Here is a 23711-nt window from a genome sequence, read left to right on the forward strand (position 1 = left end):
ACAATAATTACACTTAATTAAATTAATATCTCTTTTACAAATGTATTTAAATTTAGGTATAACAAAACTAACCAATTTTATATACTCTTCTTTTGATGATTCTTGGTATCTTCTTTTCTATATTGCTATGTCCTATTCAAAATGGCTTCTAGTTCTTCCCTCAAAGCTTTGTCTCTCTCACAACAATGGCTTCTAATCTTTCCCGCTTCCAGCCGACGGACGTCCTCTCATCAAACAATCCAAACTCAGAGTATTTTCTTTCTTGGTTGTCTTCCTTTTTCAAACTGTCCACTCTTGCTGGACAGAAATTGATGAGGACCTCCTCATCTTGGAAACATCCTTTCACATGCGCGCCCAAACAACGAATCCTTCCCAAAACGAAAACCTGCCTCGATGTTACATGTAAACATCGATTGTCGCACAACAGTTAGGGATTTTTGCAAATGATTTATTTACTTTCTGAATATTATTCATTAGCACTATTTCTTGACTTCTATTTTTTCTTAAATTTACTGTATTTTCAATTATGATGGGAAGAGTTAAAATAGTTTTTATGATATTTGAATCTGCTCAACATGGCCTTGATTCAACAGACTTGTTGACTGAAGGATACGTACCACCATCTTGGTTTTGTTTTGAATCACGAATTTATTATGGACAATGAAAATTGTTAGCTTGCTTTTTGGATAAACAAAACAAATGAACAATATTAAAATGAAACATAAAATAAAACATATTAAAAACCCTTTATACATCAAAATATACTATTTACTAAAAAAGAGCATATTACAATATATAAGTTATTGTCTGATTCAGCTGTTACTTCGATGTCAGCTGACTGAGGAGATCAGCTGATTGAATGTATATGAGATGTACTGAAGCCAATATTTTTGTTTTATATTTTTATAGTAATATTATTACTAAAGCCAGTATTTTACAGCAGTCCAAGCATGTCAAATCTTATTCCTTCTTCTCTTTTTTAACATTTTGCTTTCACCAATACTTAAGTGGTGCTATAACCCAGGAGCTTTAGATACCGGAGTAATTTTTGTTTTCAAAATTTTTTTTGTTTGGATTTTTTCATCTCCTTTCATTTTCTAAAAATATGGCCAGTAATAGAATCGTGAGAGCAGCAGTTCTGAACCTGGAGGGTTGGAACCAAAAAAATCAACCTTTATCTGCAGGAAACTCACCACCAGAAGAAATTTAGCCACTACCCGAAGTCTCTTTAGTGCAAGCTTATGTCAAGATGCTAGAATGGATTAAGGTCCGTATGGCAACTGCCCAGGACCTGAGGAAGGCGGTGTCGGAGTTAGAAAAATAAACTGGAGAATTAAATCACTTTTTAAAGGGCGATGACCGACTAATAAGCGGAATGAAGCGAAGTCTATTGAAAATCTACTCAATAAGGAAGATGCAGAGGCATTAAAAGCAGCGGTCGTCTGCAGGTTAAAGAGGAGCATCCTCAATCATATTGAGGCATATAAAGGAGAGTTATCAAGGAAAGATTAAAGAAGACATTCAGAGGAGGACATATTTATGATGATCAGGGAGACAAAGAAACTGAAACAGTCTAGTGGGCAATATGCCGCAAAACTCCTGCCACTATTTAACAGAATACAAGATAAACTCAGCGAGATGATGGAAACAATCCAGATACAGGGTCGGATGCAATTCCTATCCATGGTACTAAAGATTCAGTTGGCAAAAGAGCTGGGGAAGAAGGAAGGATTTGAGGAGAAACGAGAGCACTCATTTATGAAAATTTCTCAAGATCTCATAGAAACAAGCACAAGAGAGGTGGAGGCCAGAATGGAAGTAGAAGAGCCAGGATGGACCCAGATAGAATATCAATGGCCAAGAAATATGCTCAACCCTTGGAGAAGGAGAGAACACGGAGACGGTAGAAGAGAGAGATCTAGTAACCAAGAAAATAGAAGAAGCCTTGTTAAACCCAGAAATATAGTCAGTGGGAGGCCTGCAAGTGCCACGGTTGTGGAAAGATTGGGCATTTAGTGGCACATTGCCCGCACACGTGATGCTTCGAATGCGGAAATGAGAGGCACATAGCCAAACAGTGCCCATATATGTACCGAAGAAGAGATGTGGCCGGGATGAACCAATGGAGATCAACGCCCAACAGATACGGAAAGTAACCGGTTAAATTGATCATCAGAATCAATCCACGGAATCATCGGGAATGTTGGAGTCCAAAGAAGCTGCAGAGCCATGGAACCAAGTTAGTCAAGACAGAGTGGAAACAGGAGGATGGAGGCGTTTATAGGGACAATCTCTCAGTGTTCAGTAAGAACGAAGAACACGTGGAGCATTTACACATCGTATTCCAGAGAATCAGGAAATTTGGGCTGAAATCATCAGGAGAGAAATCATCATTGAGGCAGGAACAAATACATTTTTTAGGCCACACAATTTCCAGGAAAGGAGTTAAACCTGATGCAGATAAAGTCGCAGCTATACAGAAGATGGTGATGCCTAGGGATGTGAAGGGAGTTCGGAGGTTTTTGGAAACTTTAAATTATTACCAAAGATTTGTACCAGAAATGGCTAAGTACCTCGTGCTACTCTATAAGCTTCTCAAGAAAGGCAGAATGGTGATCATCACCCCAATGGTCGAAGACAATATCAGGAGGTGGTGCATGAAGAAGCTGCAGCAGAAGTTGGTGCTTGTGTTCCTTGATTTCACTAGGTAATTCAATATCACTACAAATGAACGAAGGAAGACCAGTAGATATGGAGGAACTGGAGGACATAATAAAAGAAAAGAGGCGGCAGATTCTATGGAAGATGAGGACCACTGGATTGGTCAAAGTTGAGTATAGCAAATATGGGAGGAGTAATATCACGAAGATTTGGTCGCAGCCAGGCGTGAAGAACGACTTGATCTGTTGAATAATGTTTCGAAACCTGTACAAGGTTCAACTGTATGTTGGAAATAAAACCATTTGGGAGAATATCAAGTGGCTATGGCGTGATGAACACATAGGAATGGACAGGACATTCGCATGATGCAAGCTGATGATGGAAACCCTTCAGGACGAACCCCAGAGAGAGGTGACCATAGCATATTAGGGCAAAACAATTCACCACAGAATTCCAGAGAGACTGCAAGCGTTAAAAAGAAGGTACTTTTGGTGGGAGATGAAGAAGACACTCACAGAAGTTGTAGGAAATTGCAAAGTTTGTCTAAGCATGAAATATGACAGAAACCAACCTGAAATGCACTTTCAAGATGCCCTTACTAAATTCCCAATGGTTCAAACCTATTTCCGCCTCCCCCACTACCTCAAAAGGGCCTCCCAGGGTGATTAATCTACACTGACATACCTGAATCTCCAGTTTCAGAATTGCGGCCATGTTGACCAGATTTAAATATTTTAAAAATTTTATTTTAACTTCCCATCAAAATTGTATTTACAGTATACATAAGAAAAAATAGAAGTCAAGAACAAATGTTAAATAATAATATTCATAAAGAAAATCACATGCAAAAACTCGAAAATGTTTTGCCACCATCTATGTTTTGCACTGAACATCTAGGCAAGGGGAAGGTACTCTTTTCTGGATTTGTTGCTTAGGTGCGGGCGGGGAATGATGTTTCCTGGATGCAGGAGAGCCTCATCATCTTTTGTCAAGCTCAAGGGTAGACATCTTGAAAAAGAGGATATCGAAGAGTCACCCGAGAAGAAAAAGGAACTCTTTGTTTTGGATCACCAGTGAATGAGATGAGTGAAAACTTTCAGAGGACAAATGCTTGGTTAACAGTCAGTGTTTGTTTGTTGAAATATTGTTTACAGCAAGTGTTAGTTTGTTGAGAAAGAAGAAAAGAAGACCGCCCACCATCAAAAAAAGATTGTATAAATTGGTTAGTGTTGTACAAAATAGAATTTTAAGTATCTTTGTAAAGGAAGTTAATAATTTAGTTGACTGTTCTGATTGCCTAGAAACCCACCCTGAGATTAAGAGTCTATAATATACATATATAATAAAATAAAAATTCTCATCTATTTAATATTTGATCTTTTTATTTGACCTTGTTATCTTCAAAACTATACTTTAAATACGAGAATTAAGTAAAAACTATTAAAATTCCCTTTATTTATTTTAAATAATTTTTGAATATATATATATATATATAGAGAGAGAGAGACACCCAATCAGTGTTATGGGGAAGCCGAAGGACTAACCAAAAGGGCATGTTGCTGGAAGACTTCGCTGCAAGCAACCTATTGGTTATTCCTAACAAAGCAGCATCTTGGCTTACTTTTTTGAGCTCCAGTGGAGAAGAGGATACAACAAAGAAACAAACTTATGCCTCAGCATTACTATTAAAACGTACCAGGCAACACTTCAACCCTGTGTTTAAAACTGGCCTGAGAGGAATGGATTCCGTACATTGGGTGGTGGAAGTATTCCCAGCAGCAAGATATGAGATGTTAGCAGAGGGAAGAGAGTTCCTTGAATGGGCATCCTGAAATGTTCGGGACTGGGTTAGCAATGGATGAATTCAGACATATGGTAATAATGAACAGAATAGACATTGCTACCCTTCAGGTACCTCCTACTAGAAGAGGTAAAGTTGTTGGTACTGCACCACATGACCACATTATTTCCACTTCTGCAAGTGGGGTACGTTATGCGTCACTGAGTGCTCTTATAATCACTAGTCACTTTCTTACCATTACTTCACAGCCTGACCTAACCAACAAGTTAATTTCCATCACTAACATGGAGGCTCCAGGTATTAACTTTAACTTGATTAACGTCTATGCAAAGCTTGCTACTCCACTGGAAGACATACTAACTCAGCTTCAGGATATCATGAGCAAACTAAGCAAAAGCATGATTGTACTAGGAGATTTTAATGCCCAATCAATATTATGGGGAAGCCAGAGGACTAACTGAAAGGGCATGTTACTAGAAGGCTTCGCTGCAAGCAACCTATTAGTTATTCTAAACGAAGCAGCAGCTTTGCCTACTTTTTCAGGCCCCAGTGGAGAATCTCTCATAGACCTTGGCACCATGGAAACACCAGACATCACATGACTCATTATCTCATGGAATGTAGCTGATTGGACCTGCAGCGACCATCGTGTGGTGACCTTTGTAATTAATAAGGATGATGGGGCAGGCACTACAGAAGACAATGCTTAAAACCTGCGTGCCCTAAATAAGTATTTTAAAGATGAAATTAGGAAAACAAGAAAGAAGATATATGACATCAATACCAAAAGGAATGTAAAAGCCCCCGGTACAACTGGAAACAGGAATACCTTCACCTCCTATATGCACAATGGAGACGCACCCCGGACGGCGGAAGAGGCTATGGAGGCCATATTGCTGAAATCTTTCCCTGAGGATGACCCAAATAGTGATACTGTAGACGACATACAATACAGAACTGAAATGGATGTACCTCCTCCAACTGAAGACGTTCCCCCATGAGACGAACTAGATGTGGATATGGCTTTCAATAAACTTCACCTAGGAAAAGCACCGGGACCAGACATGATAGGTGCTGCAATTTTGAAGAGCGCCAGAAGAATAACAAGGAGAACAAGGAGGATAACGAGATTGATCCAACGCGGTTGCGTCCAAGGATCTGTCCTAGGTCTCCCATTATGGAAAATCAATATGAATCAACTATTAGCGAATTTACGAGCTGCAGGATACAAATCAGCCTCATATTTCGACGATTTTGGCAAGGGAATTGAGTCAAGGTCACGAGTTAACCTGAAAAAAAAAGCAGCTGAGGTAACTCTTATTGTAGAGCAATGGTACTGCGAAAAGAAGCTCTCCCTAAACTACGAAAAGACTCACCTCCAGTTCTTGAAAGGGAAAATGAAAGGCTTTTTTCCCAGGATGATAATGGTGAATAAAGTGATGAAACCATCACAGGAAGTGAGGTATCTGGGCATTCTTTTGGGCAAAATGTGTAATTTTACCAACCACCTAAAGGAAGTAAAAAGTAAAACTGTTTCCCGTTACAACTGCCTCAATAATATAGCAGGAACAACCTGGGTCCTCAAATATAGGTGTAGAGAAATATTATACAAAGCTGCCTTCTTGCCTATCACACTCTATGCTGTACCTGCCAGGGGACAAAATCTCACCTATTCAGGTCTTAAATTGTTGGAACAGGCACAAAAGAGAGCTCTATTACTTGTGACAGCGGCTTATAGGACTGCGCCAACTTCAGACTTGCAAGTAATTACGGGTCAACTGTCAATAGACCTTCGATTCCAGATATCCATCGCCAAGTACAATGTTGAGAAAGTCTTGCTGGCCAGTGTTGGGTCAAGTTGTTTCATTAGTTCCAGTTGCAAGTTCGATGATGTTGCTGGTAGAATTGATGACATTGTCTTTTCTGAATGGCAGAGGTGGTAGGATAACTGTGCAACTGGAAGACTGACTCACGAGTTCCTCCCAGATGTCAGAAAAAGGGTGAAAAATTAATAAGTAGAGGCAGACCACTGGACAGTTTAGCTTCTTACAGGCCATGGCAACATCAATTTTAAGTTACACTTGGCCGTCTAAGCCCCTAGAAGAAGTCATGGCGAGGTGACTCCTGATATGTTTGAGGCCTTCAAAAAGTTTGCAAAGAAGGTGTTACAAATAAAAAGACGCTAGCCAAGTAATTAATATAACATTGATAATATGTAAGTGTAATCTATGAAACAATTATATGTTTATAGATGTAACAATTATATGACCTATGTATGTAACAATTATATGTATATAGAGTAGACCCACTAGAATGTAGGTAGGAAGTTACTAGAGCCCTGTTTATTGGGAACAGCTCTCCAGTTGCAGGCAACTCATAAGCTTTGTTGTTGACATTAGTGTCCCATTGTTAAAGATATTAAACAATGCCTCACTTTGGTTCAGAGATATTTGGACCAACGTGAGTGCAGGCCTGAAGACTCGGGAACTTTGCTTCCTGTGATGCAGGAGGCTTGGTGACTGAGTCTTTACAGACGGAATATTGAAATGTTAGGAAGTTTGGAATGTACCGTTGGTTTAAGGTTGCCATAGCCAGCAGAGGGAAAGAAGAATAAAAAAAAAAAGAGAGATAGAGAGAGAAGAAATGGGAGAAATAGTGGTATAATAAACTAAGAGAAAATTAGAATAATATAGATAAAAATAGTAGGCAGTAAAACTATGATAATTAATCACTATAATGAGTAGTTGACAATCTTATAGACATGGTATAAACATTAAGTTGGTACATAGATTGTACATTGGAGATGAGTAGTGATTTCTTCCAAAATCAATCTTCAATCCTGCTGTGCAGGTTCAGGTACGATGGCCTTACTTTACAGGTAAGAGTTCAAAATTATGTAATATGTTTCAATTATAGCAAACCCCCAATTCCATGAACCAGCGTATATTAGCACTTATTATTATTATTAATTTGGCTCCACAACTCGATGTCGAGTCCTGGCCTCCTGCATTAGCCTCCACCAATCATTACGATCTTGAGCGGCTGCCATCCAGTTCCTCATTCCCCTCATGGTCCTGGTATCACCACTCACACCATCACTCCATCGAAGGCGTGGTCTTCCTCTGCGTCTTGCTCCATGTAGTACCTCGGTCACCATTTTCCTTGGCAGATCACGCTCAGCCATCCAAGCAACATGCTCTGCCCACCTCTATCTGCTGAGCCTCACAAACTGTACAACGTCTGGTTCCTTATATTAGCGCTTACTGCACCTAAATTATACAGTCCGCTCAATCTCAACCAAATAATGATAATAGAAAAACTTGGGTATCCACAATAGTTCAGATATGGAGTAAGACTAGGGGGGCAGAAAATAACTGTAATAGTATATAAAAATAGGTAAATAAAAAGAAAATATTGGAATGTACAGGGGGGGGGAAAGTTGGGTAAAATAGTCATAATGTCAGTGTTAAGTGTGTTTGATGAGGTTTAGGATGTGTCTGTAAGTAAGGGAGACATTATCTTTGTCAGTTTTGTGGTTGACAGGTTTTTCTTCAAAATTGATATGGAGGACCTCAGATATGAGGCGCTTTTTGTCCCCAACCACCAAAATCAGTTATGCTTCCCACACAAAGTAGAGGTCCTACTTTGTCATGAGAGAGTTGAGCACCGATTCTCAAGATAGATTCGAGAAATGAAAAGAGCAGGCATCTGTGCTTACTACCTGGCTACAGAAGAAGAAATGAATAAGACAGGCTACTGTGGCAAGAGTGTTAGATACTGGAACGATATATTTCCTCAAGTTTCTGTAACTAACAGAATTAATCATGTCCTTAATTAAGAAGTAGAAACACAGCAGCTGGAGATGAGGGTTTCTACTAACTTATAAGAAACTGAAGCTAATGGGGAATAAATTGATACGCAAGTTAAAAAGGATGGAATAAGACTATTATTATGAAGGAGATGGTTGGGGTCAAAAAGGAACAAAATATAGTTTTAAACTATTTTTTTGTTGACATTTCGCCCCACTTTGCAGGGCTTCATCAGGGCTAAAAAAGATACAAAACTCCTAAAAATATGCTGAAGATTAAAGATAATAATATCACAATAAAGTAAACTAAAGCAGTGTTAAAATTATGTAAATATGAGTGAGAAATTATATAAAAATAATATGTACAACAATAAGTATATATAAAAAAAAGAAATAACACAGTGCTACATTAAACATGTACTGTCTGGCGAAAGCAGAACATATATTGGGATTACTCCATGATTATGCACCATACAGAGATTAATAACAAACCTGACATAGTCTTAATAGACCAAAAATCAAGAAGAGAATATATGATTGATATAGCTGTTCCAACCGATGACAATATAGGAAAAGATAAGGAAATATCAAATTTTAAGTCAAGAACTTGGCTTACAACAATATGGCAAACATTGTGCACCAAGAATTGGCCAATAAATTCACGATTCTAGAAGATATCTGTCCATATTATAAGAACAGCCCACATCAATATTGGATAGATGTGCCTGACTGTATTTGGACCAGGCCAATATAACAGGTCACATAATTCCACATGACAAACCAGATATTTTACTAATTTTAAAGGAAGAAAAACCTGCAAATATTATCGAAATAGTGGTGCAATCGGACAACAATCTTGAAAAAATTAGAAAATATCAGGATCTGGGGGAAGAATTAAAAGAAATTGTACAAACTTGAAAAAGTCAGGGTTTTGCCATTGATCATTTCTACAAATGGTCTGTTTCCAGGGAAGACTCTGGCCTGCAAGAAGGACCTGGACCTTTTTTTAAACATCCTAGAACAGATGCAGAAAGCAGTGTTGTTCAGGAATGGAAGCATAGTTTGAAAATTCATGAACATAAAAAATTAACTTTTTCCATACTTCACCCTAGGTAGGTGCTATTTCTGGTGAATGCCATGGATAAGGGAAATTCCTATATAACACCATTCTTTATAAAACTAAAAGTCTCTCCCTTTGGGAGGTATGAATCTGGTTTGTAAAAATAAAGCATTTACAAAAATTACCACAAAATCGTTGATTAACACATTGGCTGCAAACTACGAGTTATCTCGTAGTTGGTGTTATTGCCTGTGACACCAACCTATAAGATAACTCCTAGTTTGCTTTCTTGGCTTAACTGACCAAACTTAAATTGGTTTCCTAGACTAAAATCTCGAAAAGTACTGCGGCAGTCAACGAGTTAAATTGTTTACATTAGTTCAAAATAAAATAATAATCTGCCATATACAACTAAATGAAATATTTTTTACGCTGTGCACGAACACTTGACTATAAATGATAATTTACTATAGGTTCTTTATTACTTTACTCAATAAAACCCTATTCCTAACCACAGAAGCTCAACAGTCTGCCACTCTTTGCACTATCTCACTACGCCATCTTGTAAATGGTCTTTCTCTCCATCTCTTGTGTTCCCTTGGTAGCCACTCTTTAGCAATTTTGGATCACCTTCTCACATAAAGTATGGTAACATGAACAGCCCACCTCCATTCCAGTTGATGTGTTTCTTTTGGTAGACTTTTAACTTTAATACAAGATTGTACTTTTCTTTTGATACTGTTGTGGCCAACATATGGTCCACAAATCGATTATTGGAACATATGATTTTTATTAAGTAAAAAAAAAAAAAACTACTCTCTATTGTTTTTTATACTGAAAATCAACAGACAACTTCTTACCATCTCACTGCATATACATATCGTCTCCTCACTACACACTCATAGGTGCCAGCATTCTGGCCATCTTCGCCAGCTAAATCATTTTAGTCACGGCGGGCGGACTTCTTCGAATCATCCTCCAAGAGGACAAGGCCGGATGGACGTCCTTTTGTAGATCAACCTCCACGAGAACATCCACTCAGGACAACAACCACAACCAGGGCCCCATCAATCACCGGTGGTATAAGACTTTTTTTTCTTCTCTCTTTCGTTCAATTCATGTAATTTTGTAATAGTTTTAAGTTTTCTTTTTTTTTTCTAGTTTGTATATTTTTATATATTTTGAGTTCCTTTTATTATGTTTACTTATTTAAAAATACAAAAATAACAAAATTCGGCTATTCTATTCTTTTCACTACTTTTCACGGTTGGGCTAGTAAAGGTACCTTTTGAACCCCTACCCGCCGTAACAGATATTAATCATACTTCTTGAAAATTGCAGTAATATTCTTACTAATTTTTCATAATTGTTTTCTGTTGCCGATCATGTCTGAGATCCATAAAAAATTATGGGGTATACACATGTTTCCAACACCTTTGCCTTTAATCCTGGAGGTAGTTGACTTTTAAAAATGTGTTTCATGCAGCAGTATTTTTTCTATCCCATGTTAATCCTTCTATTTATTACCTCTTTCCTATCTTTAAATAAGATGGGATATCCTAAATAAATAAATCACTCGAAAAAACTGATTTCCTAGTTATTACTTTGACCTCTCCTATCTGTGAATTTGTCATAATCTTCATTTCATCATTCTCACTGATCCAGGAATTGCAAATCATTTATTTTGTCTTAGTAAATGAATTGGCAAAAATAACTATGTCATCCATGAATCTCAAATTTGATAACTTATATCCATATCACATATTTATGCCATTTCCATTCAGTTTAGCTTAAAGAACGTATAGTTCAGTAGGCAGTTGAATAAAATTGATATAATGATACTAATAATAAAGTAAATTTTTGCAGGAAATAACCGAAAGGGGTCATGTATTAAACAGGTTATAAATAAATTATCAGTAAAATCACCAGATGTAGGCTGGGTGTCTACAAATATAGATATAAATTTTGTTTAGGTCTAATTTGCTCCTGATGTAAATTATGACCATAGAATTAAGGATTTTAATAAGAAAGTTGAAAAACAAAAACAACAGATATTTTAAAAATAAATAAATAATATAAAAACAACATTTGAACTTTTCTTTATTGTTGAGTTGTCAACTTTGACTGATGGAATAGAGTTACACAAGATTTTTGAGTTCTTTCTGGTATGTATACCAACATAGCACCCTGAATACTCCAACATATCTTCTATAATAATAACTAAGTACAACGCTGGAAGAACCGTTAAAATTTAAACATGTTAGCCATTTAAAAAAAATCGAGAAACTCATGTATCCTGTTGCATATATAATTCATTTTGGTGTTGACATAGAATACATTTAAATCATATACCACCTCAATACAAGGAGGGATTTGTTTTCAAATTCTTAAACAAGTTTTCATACATGTTGATTCTTACACACGTCAATTAATTTTTCATTTTCATTGTTTACACTTAGCATTTAAACTATATTATGAATGTTGTGAGTATAAAAACAAGATTTTGAGTATTTTAAAAAAGAAATGAAAATAATTAAAATACAACGCATTATATAATAGTAGTAGAACTACAAGCTCTAGAAAGTTGGAATATTTTTTAAAAAATAGCATAAAATATTCATGTTTTTATCTTTCCTTTAAAAACTTGGTCATTTTTTTTTTTAAATAAAGGTAAGATATATTTATGTCTCTAACATACATTGAAAGTATACAAAAATCTAATCAATTAGTTTTATCAATGTCCTAATTGCAATTTAACAACTTATCTCTATAAGTTTTTTACTTCGGGCATAAAAAGATTTTTAACAAGACCCTTTAAACATAAAATGTTGTGAAAAACATTCATCATTCAATACAATTTTCTTACACCTGAAAAACTTTGTTTATCTTTCTTTTCTTAAATAAATTATCAAAATTATTAATCTTCATTACATACATCATCAGATTCAGACAAGTCTACAGCACCATTTGCATCATCATCCAACTGCCTGTGCAGAGATCTTATAGCTTCCAGACCATGCTTATCATTAGGTGCAATTATTGAACAAGATAAGTCATCACTGCAAAAATCTGAAAAAAATAAATTTTTATAATTAATACACCCTCATCCAACCACATACTAGACAGTAGATATAAATAAACAACTCTCTAATTTCAGAACCAAATAAAAGTAAAAAAAAAACTCAGGACCATGTCGAATTCAGAACTGAAGTGAAATAATTTCTTCATTCATATTTGTATTAACCCTATGACAGCAGTCAAATATAAAAAGAAATCAGCCTACTGGTTTTGGATATAAGTGCTGATTGGATGGATTTTTGGAATCTATAAATCTTGAAACATAAAATCTAATATTTTGAGAGGGAGTAATTTTTCTGTTTTCTAATTTATTACAAAGATGCACTGTTGAATTAAACAAACCAAAATGGGCATAAGCGACAACTTCAGTGAAACAGATATATTTGACATAATTGCTTTGACAATTGAAATTGGTCAATAAATTTGAGTAAAAACCGTGAATTATGACTATTTTTAGTCATTTAATTAGAGAGTTGTTAAACAAATGAACTTATACATCTAAAGAAGCTGCAGGTTCTAACCCATCTCCACCTTTAAGGAATGAGTTAATTTCTAAACTTAACACATGGTGTTAAAACAAAATAACCTACTGATATGGATTTAGTAATTATAGTACTAGTGTTTCATTGTAGTAAACACTATAAAAACTGATTTTGTTTTGTAGGTAGGTATGGTTTTAAGATCTAATGTATTATTTAATCTGAAATTGTAATTAATAAAGATTTTGTTTTGTAGAAGCAAAAGAAGTTTATAGTCTTGAAGTTTATCACCAACTAACACTAACACATGATTACATACATATATATTTTTTTAATTGTAGCTTTTTTTGGTGGCTATTTTCAATAAAAATTTTAATTGAAAACTAATGATAACTCTTTAGTGCAGTCAGGGTCAATGTAGCATAAGTAGTAAATGCTACGAACCCGATTCTGAGAGCAGAAAATGTTTAGCATGTAATAATTTTGATGTTTATATGTTTAAGGTCTCCTTTTTTTTAAAAAGTTTTTTGCAATACTTAAAATCTCTTACAGTAGAAAAGATATAGAAAAAACACCAAATTTTGTCAATGCTTACGGGAAGGATTTTGAAGAAAGCCGAGGATACGAACTTAATGAGTTTGCTGATACAATAAAAAGCATCAGGGTCTAGAACTGAAGTTTTATAAAATTATAATGGAAAATTCATTACAATCGTGTTTCCCAAATGTAGAAATAGTCTTGTCATTAATTTTCAAGTATGGAGATGTTTAACACTTTCTCAAAGGTAAATGTTGAGTTTCCCAGTATTGTCAAGATCATGGAGGTTTTCCAGTATATCGGCACCTGGAAAAAGAAGTTTTTCTTTGATGGTAAGACCTTTGACTGTTGGAGGAAGGTTGTCGGTTTTTGTCACAAAAGAACTTTTAAATATTAAAACCAATTCCATGCTTGTGTGGAATTTTTTGAAAAAAATAAATTAGATAAGCCGTTTATATGTATATAAAAATAAATAAAAAGGTCAATACCTTTTTAAAATTGTGTGATTAATATTATTATATTCAAGATCTTGTATATTGAAAGTAAATAAAAATAGTTTATAACGTGTAACTAGTTTTTATTACAATTTATTTATTTATTATAAGCTGTTTTTGATGCTAAACATTTATTGTAAAAATCCTTTCATTGCATTGGATTCAAAGAAATAGTTTTTTGGTAGAACACAAACAATTTTTTATTGTTTCCTGTCTTTCTTTCTCCTCTCCTGCTCCTTTCCCCATGATCTCTCAAGTTGTCTGGAAGTGCCTCATGAAATTGTTGATAACTTTAAATATTCCTAGTTCAATTCAATACCTCAACAATGCATTAGAAAATTGGGATTTTTCTCGTGAGAGGAGGATAACTGGTTAATTTACATTTTGCTTTATCAAAAGATGGAAATAAAAGCGAGGTCAAAAGCAGAAAATGCTTGTTACTTTTCATTCTTCTAATTGCTTAACTTGTGGCTTCTGTCCAGAAATTTGAAGGTTAGGATTTACAAAACTATTATTCTTCCAACTATTCTTTATGGATACAAAATCTGGCCTCTTAGAGTAAAAGAAGAACAGCGCCTTAAGGTTTTTGAAAATAAAGTATGACATTAAATATTTGGACTGAAAAAGGATGAATTAACAGGAAAATTTAGAAGGCTAAATAATGCAGAAATGAGGGAACTGCATCCGGTAAATATAATTTGTTATAGCATTGTGTCGAATAAGATGGGTGTGTAAGGTCAGGACTTAGTAACGAACTGCTCCCTAAACTATTAATTAACACTGAACCAATGGAAAAACGTCTGAGGGGCAGACCGAAACAAAGGTGGGAGGATTGGGTTAAGACTGATTTAGTGGATTTGGGTTTAAAGGGGCTTTACTGGACAAATGTGTGTAGAGAAAGATTGGTGGTATTGCCATCAAACCTTCAGGTTCGCTAAGTGTTTATTATTATCTATCTAAAGATAGAGGGAAGCAAATACGTGAGGCAGGAGGCTAATTCAATTTTATGATAAATTAAAATGTAAATTAGTCACTTCGGTATAAATCATTAACTACATAATTTAACTTGGGGATTTTTCCAATCTCAATTTTCAATATATTAAATTGAATTTCATATATATTTCATGGTAACATGCTATTGAACAAATTCTTCCCAAATAAGTTTCTTATGAAAAAATTTATTTTGTTTCTATTCTTAAACACTAAAAAAAGCACTTTTGAGATCTTTGTTATATATTTTTACTTTTACTGTTTTTGCCTACAGATTTTTTAATTTTTTCTTCTTTTAAATCATCATGTTGAGAAACTTCTTTCACGATATATTTAAAAAATGAATATTTAAATTACATTTTGCAGATCTAATAAAATATTAGCTTGATAAAAAAAGTATGCTAGAAATAATCAACTTAATATTAGAGATCAAGTTCAATTTAACATGTAAAATACCTCTTTCTTTTTATTATGTCTTTTTACAACCAATTTTGCCAGAATTATTGTACAAATTATAGATTTTGTGTAAACGTTAAAAATATGGTAAGGGGCTTTATTTGATAATATGAAATAATAAAAATATCAAATAAAATATTAGCTTGATAAGGAAATTATGGTAGAAATGATCAAACCTTATATTGGAGATGATTAAAATTCAGTTTAACATGGAAAATACTTCTTTCTCCTGATCATGTCTTATTACAACCAATTTTGCCAGAATTATTGATTTTGTATGAACGTTAAAAATTTGGTAAGAAGCTTTATTTGATTTTTTTAAATAATAAAAAGAGAATATTTAACATATTGAAGTTAGGTAGCAAGAGTTTAAAAAAAAAATATGCATCACAAAAATTTATAACTTCTACAAACCAAAACAAAGATTTAAAAAACCAACCAAACTAACGAAACTCCCCTTACTGTGATAACATTACATAGTATCACTTGTCACAAAAATTTTCACAAAAAACTTCTCAAAAATTTGTCCTGAAACCTAGGAGCTTTAGATACCGGAGTAATCTTTGTAGTCAAAAAAATTTTTTTTGTTTGGATTATGTCATCTCCTTTTATTTTATAAAAATATGGCCAGTAATGGAATCGTGAGAACAGCAGTTCTGAACCTGGAGGGTTAGAACCAAAATAACCAACCTCAAGCTGCAGTCAACCAACCTTTATCTGCAAAGAACCCACCTCCGGAAGAAATTCAACCACTACCGGAAGTCTCTTTAGTGCAGCTCATGCCATGACACTAGAATAGATTAAGGTCCATGCGGCAACTGCTCAGGACCTGAGGAAGGCAGTGTCGGACTTAAAAAAATTCACCGGAGAAACTGGAGAATTAAATCACTTTTTAAAAGGGGGTGACCAACTAATAAGCCAAATTGAAGTGAAGTCTATCGAAAATCTACTCGATAGCGAAAATGTGGAGGCATTAAAAGCAGCAGTCATCTGCAGAGTAAAGAGGAGCATCCTCAATCACATTCAGGCAGAAGAGACCCCTTGGAGAAGTATCAAGGAAAGATTAAAAAGAAGGCGTTCAAAGGAGGACGATGGGCACCAGAGGAAGACACATCCACAGAACTCCAGGCACGCTTTAACAGAATACAAGATAAACTCAGCAAAATGATGGAAACAATCTAGGTACAGGGTCAGATGCAATTCTTATCCATGGTACTAAAGATACAATTGCCAAAGGAGCTAGGGAAAAAGGAAGGATTTCCGAGAGAGCACTCGTTAGTGAAAATTGCTCAAGATCTCATAAAAACAAATGCTAGAGAGGTGTAGGCCCGAATAGAAGTAGAAGAGCCAGGGTGGACCCGGATAGAATACCAACGGCCAAGAAACATGCCCAACCATTGGAGGAGGAGAGAACACAGTGATGGTAGACAAGAGAGAGCTAGCAACCAAGAAAATAAAACAGGCCTAGCTAAACCCAGAAACAATAGTCGGCAGGAGGACCGCAAGTGTCACGGTTGAGCATTTTGTGGCTCATTGCCCACGCAAGAGATGCTTCGAATGCAGAAATGAGGGGCACATAGCCAAACACTGCCCATAGATGTACGAAGAAGAGATGTGGACCAGGGTGAACCAATGGAGATCAACGCCTAACGGATACGGAGAAGCCACCATAGGTTGAGTAGATCTTCAGATGAATCTACGCAAGTATCAGAGACTGAAGAAGAAGTTGAGGAGCCACGGAACCGATGGAGTCAAGGGGACAAGGTGGGAACAACAGGATGGAAATGAGGGAAAAGAGGAGAATGAAGAAGAGCAATCAATCAGGCTGAGGACTGGAGACAGAGACTATGAAGATATTTTTTTTAAAGGAGACATGCTTGGGGCAACCGGGAAGACAGTCCATGAGATCATACTAAAAAAAGGTAATGTTACATGTGTAAAAGAGAGGAGATGCCCGCAGGCGCTACGTCACCACATCTGGAAAGAGCTCAAAAGTTTAAAAAAACCAGGGAATAATTATTGATAGTACATCCCCATACTATAGTCCATTGTGGGTGGTTAAAAAATAGAGCGTGCCAGGTAAAACTACTGAAAAGTACAGAGTGGTGATAGATTACAGGAAGCTGAACGAGAATACAGATAATAAGTTTCCGATCCCTGGATTTGAAGACATTTTGGACAGACTGAGTGGGGCGACGGTATTCAGCACATTGGACTTGAGGGCCGGATGTCATCAAATCAAAATGCACTCAAAGGATCAACATAAGACGGCATTCACGTTTGAGAGAGGTCACTATGAATTTATAAGGATACCGTTTGGCCTAAAAAATGATCCTATAACTTTCCAGCATGTGATGGACGAGTTTTTGAGGGGAATAGACGAATCAGTATGTCAGATTTATAAGGACGATCTTCTAGTGTTCAGTAAAAACGAAGAAGAAAATGTGCAGCATTTACACACTGTATTTCAGAGAATTAGGAAATTTGGGCTGAAGTTATCAGGAGAGAAATCATCGCTGGGGCAGGAACAAAAAAATTTTTTGGATTACGCGATTTCCAGGGATATACAACTCAGATAAAGTCGCAGCAATATGGAAGATGAAAGTGCCTAGGGATGTGAAGGAAGTTCGGAGGTTGCTGAAAACATTAAATTATTACTGGAGATTTGTGCCAGACATAGCTGAGTACCTCGTCCCACTCAACAACCTTTTGAAGAAAGGCAAAAAGGTGATCAGATACAGTGCGCTGGAACGAGAGCTCTTAGGAACAGTGTGGGCTATTGACCACTTTAGGCCCTATATGTTTGGGAGAAAGTTTAAAGTACACACTGACCATAAGCCCCTGCAATGGGCGGAAAAGTTGAAGGAGTCTTTCTGGCCAGGATTACACGTTGGAAGGAGTTATTGGGACAGTACAATATGGAAATCACATATAAACAGGCAAAGAAAATGTGGTAGCTGATTGGTTGTCTCAAACCATAACTGTGAACACCTTGGAAGAAGACAATGGGGCACCATCAGGAGTGAGGCAGTTTCTACGAGAATGGACTCCAAGAGACGAAGAAGAACAGGATGTGGTAGAGGAAGACGATAGGGCGGAATCTTCGTCTAATGATAGTCATATGCCCCTGCAATGGGTGGGAAAGTTGAAGGAGTCTTCGGCCAGGATTACGCATTGGAAGGAGCTCCTTGGACAGTATAACATGAAAATAATATATAAGCCAGGAAAAGAAAATGTGTTAGCCGATTGGTTGTCTCGAGCAATTACAGTAAATGCAGTAGAAGAGAAGGCTGGAGAATCGTCTTGGCAATTCCTGCGGGAGTGGACACCGGAAGAGGAAGAACAGAAGGTGATAGGGAGGAATCTTCATCTAATGAGAGCTCGGAGGAAGGAAGACCAGTAGATATGGAGGAACTGGAGGAAATAATAATAATTCGGTGGTGGATGAAGAAGACAATCACAGAAGTTATAGGAAGTTGTGAAGTTTCTCTAAGCACAAAATATGACTGAAACCCACCTGAAATGCACTTTCAAGATGCCCTTACTTATTCCGCCTCCTCTACCTCACAGGGGCCACCCAGGGTGATTAATATACATAAACATACCTGAATCTGGTGTATTCCCTCTCCACTACACAACTTCTCCACACATGATAGTACTGGAACTACCGATGTCCACCAGAGAGTGGAGAATAGAAAAGGGAAAAACCAGGAGGGTGGTGTGGGAGAATTTAAAGGTCACACATAGAATGGGAGCGATCAAAATCGGGACGATCGTAACCAGAAACCAGGGGTCTAAAGAGGTAAGGAGACACAGTGATACGATTTAGGGTGATAATTATAAGGGAACACAATATTGTTACAATAGAAAGTTTCAGAGAACCCAAAAAAAGGAGAACTGTCCATATTGAAGAATTAAAACTTCCGACAATGATAAAATAAAAACTGAAGTGTTCTCATACTAGATGAGATAACAGAAAATTTATTTATTTATTCTATTTATAATTTGTAGTTTAAAGATTGTTATTGATTTTTGTAAATATTGTCTTTTTCATTCTTACTTGTTCATTTACAGTATGAAATTTTTTTAAAATTTTATTCTTAGGTTTAAATTATATATTTAGCATTTATTTAAGGAAGCTTGTGAGTTTATACAATGATATGTATACAGGATTTTTTAAAAATGTAAATAGTTTTTCTGTGTTGATTTTATTTTCAATGTTATTGTATTGTATAATATTAGTTTACGAGGATTGTTCTGGTGGGGGAGTTACAGTCTGAGTCAGCTGTTACTTTGATTTCAGCTGACTGAGGAGATCAGCTGATTGAATGTATATAAAAAGATTTACTGAACCCAATAAAGCTAGTTACGCCAGCCGGAATAGCCCCTCCCTATTCCTAGTACGCTCACGGCAGACTTATGCCATCATCGATGACACCGCCTTCAGCGGACCCGGCAGCTTATCTTATAATGCCACACTGGCAAACCAAGATTCATATTGTCGGCTTATATACATCCTTTCTTATTTGTATATATTTAATATTTCTAGGTCAGAAAAAAAAAAAAATAAAAAAAATAAAGCCAGTATGTTATAAACCCAGCAGTTCAACCGTGTCAGATCTTATTCCTTTTTCTCTTTTTTAACATTTTGCTTTCGCTGATAATTAAGTTTTATATATATATATTATATAATGTCAGGTGCATTACAACCTGTAATAATAATCTAAGACAACAGTGTTAATTTTTCTCCTAATAAGGGATGTGAGAAAAATCTACTTTTACTAACTGAAAAATACAATTCATACTAATAAGCCTGGAGGTAGGAACCGAAATTTTTAACTATATTTGATTACTAATTACTTTGGTTGGTAATAAATATAATCTCCTCTACATTATATGGCACCTGCAGAGGCACAACACTGAAATACAAAAAAGATTTATAACAACTTTTGTCACAGAGTGTAACATGAATGATTTATCAATCCTTCACCTAAAACTCTAGCCCACTCCTGCCTTTTTCATAAATAACAAAACTAAACATAAGTACAACCGCTTCCTATTGTATTGTATAGGTGGTTTAAAAAGATGTCTTTGAGTCAAAAGTAAGTGTCACCACATTTTAAGAATTTATATCTCATAGAAATATAAACAATTTAAAATCAAAACATTATAAAAACAACACTTCTGAAAACTTAGTAAAATGGACTAGTAAAAAGTTTCAACTGAACGATTCATACATATGTAATGCACATGTAACGTAATACATATGTAACACAAAAAAAGTTTGTACATTATTTTAATTTAATTTTGTGACTCCAATGACAGATAATTACTATTTAATTCTGTAAAAAAAAAAATAAAATAAGCAAAACACTTATTTGTTAAATAATTTTATAATCAACAGAAAAGAATTCTCACTTAAAGTATAAAACAGATTAAACATTTTAGTTTGGGAAATTTTAATTACTGATTGGAAAAAACATTCAAGAGTAAAATACTCACATCTGAAGATTCAATTTGACAAGACGGGAGCCAAATTAAATAAACATTTCAGATAATTTGGCAGTAAATTGGAAGAATGATGACGGAGAATATCATGATTATTTGGCAACAAATAATAAAACGATTACAGGGTTGGTATATACAATATTAATTCAACCATAATATTTCCAGATAATAAAAAAAGTCATGGAACATATTTTCCAAGACTTAAAAGAAGAAAATAAGTATCTGTGGGTTAATTGATCTATTTATTAAACAAAATCCTGTAATTTTGGCTTCATAATATAAACAAAGCAACATAAAGGTAATAATGCTAATAGTAATATACCAGAATTTATCTTTGAGCCAGATGAAACTTCAGTGATAGGGTGCTTAGGAGCATTTTCGTCACTAGAACTTTGTGAAATATCATTTTTGTGTTGATTTTCATTAAATGAAGATTCTCCACTAGAGGAGTATAAAACAAATAAACTAAAAACTGATAGCAGTTTGAAAATAACGTTCATTTTAAAATAGGATAAAATTATATACTATAGTGGGTTTAATATCCAAATAAACTAAATTGTAACTTTAAAAAAATAAAAAAACCAAACAGGTAAACAAGAAAACAAACTGCTAAAAAAACGCAGGTTATTCTATAGATGCAATTTTCAATGTCAACTAGATAGCAAAATCAATCTAAAGGTAGTAGAAGAAACATATTTTGAAAAAAAAGAACCAAAGAGCTAAAGAAAGTAAACAATGTCTTTAACCTCGGATTTATCTTTTGAATTTACTGTTTCATTAATTTTTTTTTAAATATTCATTAGGTTTAAAGTTTTCCTCTTCTAGGTTAGATAGTCTAAACTAGATACATGTACCTATATCTCAAGCGTCATAATCCTGGTGTGATCTAAGTGGATTAAAATATAATGAACAAATATAATACCTGAAACAGCTAATAATGCAAGGCGTTGTTGATCAAAAAGGTTTTACGCCTTTATATAAAACTAAACTAACCAGCTAACAATGGTGCCTAGTTTTTTACCGATTTTATAAATAAAAGTATTAGAAGTGATTATAGAATCATAAGAAATATAACCAAATCTAAATCTGTAATATTGTTGTATCACATTAAAAAATTTGACATTTTTTACTTTTAGATCTCTGCAATTTCCAGAAGTTATGCATCCGCAAGTTATGCATCAGACATTAATCACTTGTATGGTAATATTCTAGATAGGTTGGGAAAAGGGGCCTATTCCGTTATTTTACGTCTCGCTGATTTGCTTTAATAGTGGCACATTTGATAAAAAAAATAGTTTGTTTTATTTTATTTTGTATTTTATGTACTCCATAGATTGTAGCGTAGATTGAGGTTACTTGGTGAGAATTATAATATGAGGAGATGGTCAAGAGTGCGGTCAATAATGATACACATATACGTAAAATTTATTTGTGTATCATTACTGACCGCACCCCCGATCATCTTCCACTCTCATCGAATTTACGGTCATTACGGGGATATATTCAAACAATGAAAGAAGGTGTCACCACTATAAAAAATTTAGTTCAACAAAGATTCGGTGACAAAGTTAATTAAAAATCTGGATAAGCTCGTCACCTCGTACTTGCTTAAGCCCGAGCAGGTCAACATTGTCAACCAATATGTGTTCCAGGGTCTTACATACCCTCTTCAAAACGCTCCCCTCACAAAGCTACGTTCTGAAATCTAGGATGGCATCGATACAATGATTCGCAGAAGTGTTAAAGGCATTATAGGGCTCCCTGCGAACACCTCCACGGCGATGTTGTACGCTCCGAGGAGGTACCGAGGTCTAGGCTTGATCCGCTGCCAGTGAGAGGCTCCCCTACAACATTGGTTCATTGCTCAGCGGCTGTCAAATGTACCCGATGCTCTGTTCCAGTCCACTTTATGATAGTTCAGCCGAGATTGCTGAATGTGCCGATAGATCAGGGGGATCGGAGTGTGAAAGCTCTACGACAGTCGCTACGTGAAAATGCGTTTGAGGAATGGAGCAATTGCTGGTGGCAGGGCCTTGGAGAACATCATTTTAAAGAGATCCCGAGAGCAAATAAGTTTATATACGAGTCCCAGGTGTCAGCGGACAGAATATAGAAGTTGAGTCCCTCTGTCGCAAATGTAACAGAGAGCCTGAAACACCAGCACATGTGCTGGGGAAATGCTCCAATAACTCCCTCCTCATAACACGCCGACATCATAGAGTGAAGTACGAGTTAATGAAGCTCCTAAAAGAAAGAGAATTTGCCTGCTTCGACGAGGTCTACTGTGTCGATACGGATGGATTCACTAGATATGCGGATATTGTTGCTTTCTCTAAGAAGGGGAAGTTGGCAATCATTCTGAATCCCACTGTAAATCTCAAGGGTGCGGTCGCCCCTCTCCTGGGGCCCTCCTCAACTCCCCTGTCTGGATCTTCTTCCTTCGCATGCTCGTCGCCAGCTGCTGGTTAGCGGTTTATTCCTCCACCCTCCTCTTCCTTCCACCTCTGTTTCTGAGGCTTGTGATGTTTCGCTAGAGGACTTACTAGGTCTATAGACCTCTCGTATTCTCCGCCGTATTCCCTGGAAATTTATTTCCATTGGTTCTCCTGGTTCCGTCTCTGCCTTTCTGTGCATATAAGGGCACTGTCGTGCTATGTGGCCTTCATTGCCGCACTCAAAGCACCTAGTGCGGGGGCATTGGGCCACCAGGTGTCCTACTTTTCCGCACCCATGGCACTTCATGTCTTCCTTTCGTCCTCCACTGTGTATTCTGCCCTGGTTCGGTCGCCTTTCTCTACTCGTACCTCTATCTTTACCACTATCCCTGGGTTCTCTTCTC

General features: G+C 35.9%; 1 protein-coding gene across 3 annotated transcripts in view; it reads right to left on the reverse strand.

Annotated features, from left to right (window-relative positions):
• Stim (stromal interaction molecule) overlaps positions 1-21511 on the reverse strand; it is a 131718-nt gene extending 110207 nt beyond the window's left edge. Inside the window, exons 1-2 of one of the 3 annotated variants that reach the window (XR_010843084.1) lie at positions 21195-21511; positions 12266-12399 (exon numbers count right to left, since the gene is read on the reverse strand). Coding sequence is in view for 2 of the 3 variants with exons in the window: in XM_067046113.1 (XP_066902214.1) it covers positions 12266-12399; positions 21195-21372 (312 nt within the window). In the remaining variant the exon portion in view is untranslated. The remainder of the gene's footprint in view (positions 1-12265; positions 12400-21194) is intronic. The other 2 variants (XM_067046113.1, XM_014428573.3) reach the window with 2 other exon arrangements.
• Positions 21512-23711: the final 2200 nt, after the last annotated feature.

This window comes from Halyomorpha halys, unplaced genomic scaffold (genome assembly GCF_000696795.3).
Source record: "Halyomorpha halys isolate HHAL.00 unplaced genomic scaffold, Hhal_1.1 Scaffold727.1, whole genome shotgun sequence".
Lineage (NCBI taxonomy): Eukaryota > Metazoa > Arthropoda > Insecta > Hemiptera > Pentatomidae > Halyomorpha > Halyomorpha halys.